General features: G+C 41.7%; 1 protein-coding gene across 1 annotated transcript in view; it reads left to right on the top strand.

Annotated features, from left to right (window-relative positions):
- The window catches only part of LOC145515076 (uncharacterized), a 61,480-nt gene extending 58,416 nt beyond the window's left edge, over positions 1-3,064 (top strand). Inside the window, exons 9-10 of the mRNA XM_081514531.1 lie at positions 6-845; positions 930-3,064. Coding sequence (XP_081370657.1) covers positions 6-845; positions 930-1,549 — 1,460 coding nt within the window. The 3' untranslated portion in view covers positions 1,550-3,064. The remainder of the gene's footprint in view (positions 1-5; positions 846-929) is intronic.
- Positions 3,065-8,245: the final 5,181 nt, after the last annotated feature.

Genomic DNA, 8,245 nt, shown 5'->3' on the forward strand with positions numbered 1-8,245 from the left:
TCTACATCATGGAATCCACACTGGGCAGAATCCATACAAATGTAAAGAATGTGGCAAATCCTTTGTTAAGAGTTCGGCCCTTACGCAACATCACCGAATTCATACTGCAGATAGACGTTATAAATGTACAGAATGTGGCAAGGCCTTTATTAAGGGTTCTAGTCTTACTGAACATCAGCGAGTGCATACTGGAGAGAGACCGTATAAATGTACTGAGTGTGGCAAAGCCTTTGTTTACACCTCAACGCTTATTAAACATCGGCGAATTCATACTGGAGAGAGACCTTATAAATGTAAAGAATGTAACAAAGCCTTTATTCAGTGGTCACATCTTACTGAACATCAGAGAATTCATACTGGGGAAAAGCCATATAAATGTAAAGAATGTAACAAAGCCTTTATCCAATGCTCACATCTTACCCAACATCAGCAAATTCATACTGGAGAGAGACCTTATACATGTAAAGAATGCGGCAAAGCCTTTATGCGTTGCTCATATCTTACTCAACATCAGCGAATTCATTCTGGAGAGAAACCTTATCATTGTACAGAGTGTGGCCAAACCTTTATTTTTCAATCAGAGTTAGTTGTACATCATCGAATCCATACTGGGGAGAAACCATACAAATGTAAAGAATGTGGCAAAGTGTTTATTAGGAGTTCTGCCCTTACTCAACATCTCCGAATTCATACCCGGGATAGTCGTTATAAATGTACAGAATGTGGCAAGGCCTTTATTAACGGTTGTAGTCTTACTGAACATCAGCGAGTGCATACTGGAGAGAGACCGTATAAATGTACTGAATGTGGCAAAGCCTTTGGTGATACCTCAACTCTTAGTAAACATCGGCAAATTCATACTAGAGAGAGACCTTATGAATGTAAAGAATGTAAAAAGGCCTTTCATCTTCGCTCACTTCTTACTCGACATCAGCGAATTCATACTGGAGAGAGACCTTATGAATGTAAAGAATGTAACAAAGCCTTTCGTCTTAGCTCAACTCTTATTCGACATCAGCGAATTCATTCTGGAGAGAGACCTTATAAATGTAAAGAATGTAACAAAGCCTTTATTCAGTCGTCACATCTTACTCAACATCAGCGACTTCATACTGGGGAGAAGCCTTATAAATGTAAAGAATGCAACAAAGCCTTTATCCAGTTCTCACAACTTACCCATCATCAGCAAATTCATACAGGAGAGAGACCTTATAAATGTAAAGAATGTGGCAAAGCCTATATTACACGTTCAGACCTTTCTTGCCATCACCGAATTCATACCGGGGATAGACGTTATAAATGTACAGAGTGTGGCAAGGCCTTTTTTCAGGCTTCTACTCGTACTAAACATCAGCGAATGCATACTGGGGAGAGACCATATAAATGTACTGAATGTGGCAAAGCTTTTGGTAGCAATTCAACGCTTACCCAACATCGGCGAATTCATACTGGAGAGAGACCTTATAAATGTACAGAATGTGGTAAAGCCTTTAAGCATAGTAGTAATCTCACTCAACATCTGAGAACACACACTAGAGAGAAACCCTAGTAATGCAAGAACTGATGGAGAGGTTTGCCTTAAACATGCATCAGAAAACACAAGAGTTTGTACAAAAAATCTATAGAAATGTTATAACAAATATATAGAATGGTATTTAATGAAAAGTTAAATTGAAATATCAGACATTGCATACTAGAAAGCATTTCATCAATTTTCTTTTGAGAAGTTTCTCTGAAGTAGAATGACTGTAGGGAGTACTCCATAGTTAAAACACATAGAAAATGGATATATTAGAATGAATCGTGAGATGAAGGATGATGGTTAGAGAGTTACAATTCTTAGCAATGTATGTATGCTTGTTAATAATGACATGATTTGGGATTCTCTAAGTAAAAGCAGAGACATTTCTTTTCCAACTTAAGTCCTTCTAGTCAAGGCTATGGTTTTTCCAGTGCTCATGTATGGATGTGAGAGTTGGACGGTGAAGAAAGCTGAGCACCGCAGAATTGATGGTTTTGAACTGTGGTGTTGGAGAAGACTCTTGAGAGTCCCTTGGACAGCAAGGAGATCCAATCAATCCATCCTAAAGGAGATCAGTCCTGGGTGTTCATTGGAAGGACTGATGTTGAAGCTGAAACTCCAATGCTTTTGCCACCTCATGCAAAGAGTTGACTCATTGGAAATGACTGTAATGCTGGTTAGGATTGCGGGCAAGAGGAGAAGGGGACGACAGAGGATGAGATGTTGGGATGGCATCACTGACTCGATGGACGTGGGTTTGGGTAGACTCCGGGAGTTGGTGATGGACACAGAGGCCTGGCGTGCTGCAATATATGTGGTCACAAAGAGTAGGACAGGACTGAGCGACTGAAGTGAACTGAAATGAAGGGAATGAAATTCGGCAATCAAATAGTCCATACTATGCTTTGTTTCTAGTCTGTTTGCAAACATACGTTTTTGATGCTTTATTAAAGATTACCCTTTTTATATTGTGTTGCAACCATTTCTATCTATTGTCCATTAGAAGATGAAGGATACCATAATGTAAAATGTACAATAAACACCTAAATGGAGGTGTTTGGTATTGATGTGAAATATCTGGAGGTTGCCATGATATAAGTGATCATTTAATCTTTCCATGTATTAAAGTAAGACAGAAGTTGGTTGTCAGGTTTCAATAGTAATATCCTTGATTTGTAAGAAGAACCCAATGACAGTTCACTGCAATATTGATGTATTTTTATAATATCAAGACTAGTCATGATTATTACTTGACAATGTTGAAATGAAGATAATGATAACCTAGAAACGTATTAGAAACCCTTCCTAGAAAAGGCATGGAATTAGTGTAGATCACGCTTGCTAAGTGTTTCCTAAGCTTTATTTGGTAAGCTGTAAAAGTCACAAAACTGACATCATTATATCAAAAAATGAACATCTTTCTCTGTACTTTTCATCTGTATTTAATCATGGATCATATCGTGGATTACAAAACCTTTTATTTCAACTCTGTGTGAAATTGAGGCATGCTTATTAATAAAAGTGAATGGCTTTTCGTGTTTCCATTGATTGTAATGAATGAAATGTTAACCCACCACCAACAGCAACCTCCCCCACCTTATTTAAGGTTGTAGTGAAGAGACCACAATGAAGTATTGGTAGCACAGAGAGATGGCATATGTGGAAATTACTTTACTCACTGGCTTTAAATTTCTCATAACTTCAGATATATCCCAATATTTCTATGTTGTATCTCCTCTCCCATTTTGTAACTACTTGGACACTGTGATGGTTGTAATGAGAAAGATTATACAGAGTATTGTTTCAGAGCTTACCTGAACTGCTCCATGCTGTTGCTGCCTCAGCATCTGTCTGGGGAGCAGGCGGCCTGCAGGTCCCTGAACTCACACCAGCCAGTCCTGTGAGCACCTGCCCTAGATGATCATCCACCTTGAGATCAGCAGTCTCGCTGAACCCCAGGGTCTACTGCACAGGCCCCCCTTCAGTCACACTGAGAGAGTCAATTTCTAGGCAGGTTGATAAGTCTGGGCATCCCCAAGGAGAGATGAGTCTGCAATTCTCAAGGAGGAAGATGAAGAGACTTTTTTTTTTTCCCCCTCTGCATTCCTTAGGATTATGTAACAAATTATCCTGCTTTTCAGACAGTCTGAAAAAAAACCTGGCAAATCCTGTAGTCTTAAAATGAAAATTATGGGAGTGGGTCTAGTGAGGTCTTTACAACCTCCAGACATTCTTTTGATTCACTGTAATAACTAATTAAAAGTATATAACTCTTCTGTTAACACAAGCGAGGGGGCACTCTTTCTGCCCCATTCTGATGTCTATGTCCGAAGAATTCTCTATCTCTTTTATGCTTTAATAAACCTTTATTACACAAAAGCTCTGATCAATCAAACCTCATCTCTGGCCCCAGATCGAATTCTTCTCAGGAGGCCAATAACACAGGCATCTTTTGTGCTTGAGCAGCAACCTTTCAACATCCTCACAGTGCTCACCAGAATCCTTGTCTTGGTTTGAACGGGTTAATACACACTCAGCCTAGAGAGCCCAAGGCACTTCACTCAGGGTAACATAAAAGCTGAACTGCAAGTACTCCTGTTTTCTCTGCCTGATTTTAGCTTTGACCTCTCTCAAATTCCTGCCCAAATTCTCCGGTACAAAGAGGTCTTAGATGTGGTGAGTGTGAGGCTTTCAGTTCAGGAATTCTGAACGTTGGTTTGGGGGAAGAAACATCAGAAAAAAACGGGATTTGCGTATGACTCCTTCCCGGCCCCACTGTAGACCTGCAGATTCATAACTTTGGAGTGGGGACTTGACCACCTGGAATTTGTATTCATTGAAATGGTTGAGAAAGAATCTTTAGCCAAGTGGTTTTCATCTGGTTTCCCATCTGGATCACGTGACCAGTGTCAGGAAATGACCTCACTGATGCCCTCCCAACAGAGTTCTATGTTGATCCTGTGGGAATATCAGTGTGGTGTGTAGGAAGCTCTCCAGGGGATTCTAAGGAGAGGTCCAGGTTAAGGACGTGGCTCCTGGTCCCTTTGTGAGAGCTGAGTTCCTGCATTGGTCCAGGAGAGGCTGCAGGTTTGGTCTAGCTGGATTTGGACCAGGGAAGTCAGTCAGCTCACATCGTCTGTGTGAGCAGAGTGTTAGGAGCTCCCTATGGGGAGAGAACAATCAAGAAATTAGTTCAGAGGCTGGTCTCCAGGTAGGAATTGATTGTTCCTGAATCTCTCCTGAGACAGAGGACAGGAGAGGTCGGTCTTCTCAGCTTTTCCAGGTCCTTCTCTCTGTAGGAGCGGTGGTTGCAGGTTAAAAAGCTGTGTTGATGTCCTCAAAGGTATTTTCTCAAAACTCAGGAGTGCGTTTGCAGTGTTTACATTCCCAGAGAAGACAGAGCAGGAGGAAGAAGAGGAGGGAATGGCAGCTTCTCTGGTAAATGTCCTGCCCTGGGTCTGGGGCTGTGTCTGCTTTTCTTACTGAAATGCCGGAAGAAGAATCTGCAAGCCTTTAGCTTTCTGCTCCTAACTTTTCTTCCCTGGCATTTGTTATCTTAGTTTTTCCTATTTCTTCTTATAATAGTGAAGACCTGCCTTTAGACCACTTCCTTGTTTCCCAGAGCCTTTTCTCCATTGTCTGCATCCTTGCTTTCTATGGAGCATGATGAATTCTCAACATGAATCAGCCAATTTCAACTGTTCAAAATATTCTTTTTGTGAGAGATCAGCTTGGGGTGTCACTCCTATCCTAAATCCCACTGGGATGTGGTTTGGTGTTGGGATTTTAGGGACGTTGGGAAATGCAGTGATGACTTAGCACCTGGATACAATTTAGATATTTAAAACCGAGTTTGAAAATGCCATTATACATAGAATCAATTCTCTTTTCTCCATGGGATTTTCCAGGCAAGAATTCTGCAGTGGGTTGCCATTTCCTCGTCCCAGGGTCTCTATACACCCGGCGACTGTAGCCACATCTGCAGCATTGGCAGGCAGATTCCTTACCACTGATCCAGCTCGGATGCCCAGCGAATCAACTCAGTGGTCCAGAGTTTTTCAGAAAATTTTCAATGGGCATTGTACTGGGACGTGATGTTAGAGAACTATAGGAAACTGGCCTGCTTGGGTGAGGACAGCTTCCTTCCAGAATCCCATATCCATCATTTCTAGAATGTTTCTGAAATTTTCTGCTTTCCACGATAGTTTGAAATCTCTCCTTTCTAGGGGAAATGGGTAGGTATGAGTTTAGAAAGAAAGGCCTCAGGATAATTCATTATGCCGGTGACCTTTGCCTTCCTTGATGTGCTCTGCCTCCTTCTGTGAGAGTCAGTTCCTAGGCAGGTTGATAAGACGTCTGGGGGGGGGGGGAGGAGGAGGAGGAGGAGGAGGAGGAGGAGGAGGAGGAGGAGGAGGAGGAGGAGGAGGAGGAGGAGGAGGAGGAGGAGGAGGAGGAGGAGGAGGAGGAGGAGGAGGAGGAGGAGGAGGAGGAGGAGGAGGAGGAGGAGGAGGAGGAGGAGGAGGAGGAGGAGGAGGAGGAGGAGGAGGAGGAGGAGGAGGAGGAGGAGGAGGAGGAGGAGGAGGAGGAGGAGGAGGAGGAGGAGGAGGAGGAGGAGGAGGAGGAGGAGGAGGAGGAGGAGGTGTGGCCTGGGACACTGGAAGAGGAGATATGGGTCTGGAATTTCAAGGAGGAGAAAAGGACAAATACCTTTTTTTCCTCTACATTCCTTGGTCTTAGACATGAAATGACTTTTTTATGTGTGTTAGACACATGACTTTTTCTTTAAGCCCAGAACTGATGATTAAACAACAAACAACTCTGTACTAGGAATTATATAACAACAACGTATCCTGCTTGAGGATAGTTACTCCTTCCTGAAAACATTCTGACTAATCCTGTTATCTTAGAATTTATACTATGGGAGTGGGTCTGGTTCGATTAAGTTCAGTCGCTCAGTCCTGTCTCACTAATTGCGACCCCATGGACCGCAGCACTCCAGGCCTGCCTGTCCATAACCAACTCCCAGAGTTACTCAAACTCATGTCCATTGAGTCAGTGATGCCATCCAACCATCTCATCCTCTGTGGTCCCCTTCTCCTCCTGCCTTCAATCTTTCCCAGCCTCAGGGTCTTTTCAGATGAGTCAGCTCTTCGCATCAGGTGCCCAAAGTGCTGGAGTTTCAGCTTCAGCATCAGTCCTTCCAATGAATATTCAGAACTGATTTCCTTTAGGATGGACCGGTTGGATCTCCTTACAGTTCAAGGGACTTGCGAAACTCTTCTCCAACACCACAGTTCAAAAGCATCAATTCTTCGGCACTCAGCTTTCTTTCTAGTCCAACTCTCACATCCATACAGGACTACTGCAAAAACCGTATTTGACTAGACGAACCTTTGTTAGCAAAGTAATGTCTCTGCTTTTTAGTACACTATCTAGTTTCTTCATAACTTTTCTTCCAAGGAACAAGCGTCTGAATTTCATGGCTGCAGTTACCGTCTGCAGTGATTTTGGAGCACCCCCAAAATAAACTCTATCACTGCTTACATTGTTTCCTCATCTATTTGCCAAGAAGTGATGGGACCAGATTCCATGATCTTAGTTTCTGAATATTGAGTTTTAAGCCATCTTTTTCACCCTCCTCTTTCCATTTCTTTTTTTTAGTTTTTAGGAAGAACCGCCTTTATTTGTATTGAGTTGAGCTCTACTTCCAAGAAAAAAAATAGCATCTCTTATCTTTATTATTTCCTGATTTCCTTTGTTAATTGAAGCATAGTTGATGTACAATATTATATTAGTTTCACGTATATACCATAGTGTGTCAGTATTTTTAAAGATTATACTCCATTAAAAGTAATCACAAGATAATGTGTATAATTCCCTATGTTATACAATATATACTTGTTACTTATCTATTTTATACATAGTAGTTTTTTAAATTTATTTATTTTAATTGGAGGCTAATTACTTTACAATATTGTAGTGGTTTCCTCTTCCAGTTTCATCAAGAGGTTCTTTAGTTTTTCTTCGGTTTCTGCCATAAGGGTTGTGTCATCTGCATATCTGAGGTTATGGATATTTCTCCTGGCAATCCTGATTCCACCTTGTGCTTCATCCAGCCCAGCATTTTTCATGATGTACTGTGCATAAAAGTTAAATAAGCAGGGTGAAAATATACAGCCTTGAGTACTCCTTTCCCGATTTGGAAACAGTCTGTTGTCCCATATCCAGTTCTAACTGTTGTTTCTTGAACTGTATCCAGATTTCTCAGGAGACAGGTGAAATGGACTGGTGTTCCCATCCGCTGAAGAATTTTCCAGAGTTTGTTATGATCCACACAGTCAAAGCCTTTGGCATAGTCAATAAAGGGGTCTGGGTGTGCTAGGATCTTTCTATTGTTAAGTTTCAATCCTGTTATCCTCAAACATAAATTGTAGGAGTGGGTCTGGTAACATTTTTACAACCTTGAGTCATTCTTTTGATTTATTGTAATTACTGATTTAAAAAGTATATAGCTCTCTTGCTTAGAGTAGCAAGGGGGGTACTCTCCGCCCCCTTCTGATGTCTATGTCAGAAGCTTCTCTGTCCCTTTTTCACTTTAATAAAACTCTGCTCCACAAAAGCTCTTAACTGATCAAGCCTGGGGCCTGGTCCCTAGTCCCGATGTTAAATCTTCTTGTTTGGAGGTCATGAATCTGACCCCCTTCACTGTAAGCTATCACTTCA

This window comes from Giraffa tippelskirchi, chromosome 7, assembly GCF_054371585.1.
Source record: "Giraffa tippelskirchi isolate mGirTip1 chromosome 7, T2T-mGirTip1v1.2.pri, whole genome shotgun sequence".
NCBI classification, from domain to species: Eukaryota; Metazoa; Chordata; class Mammalia; order Artiodactyla; family Giraffidae; genus Giraffa; species Giraffa tippelskirchi.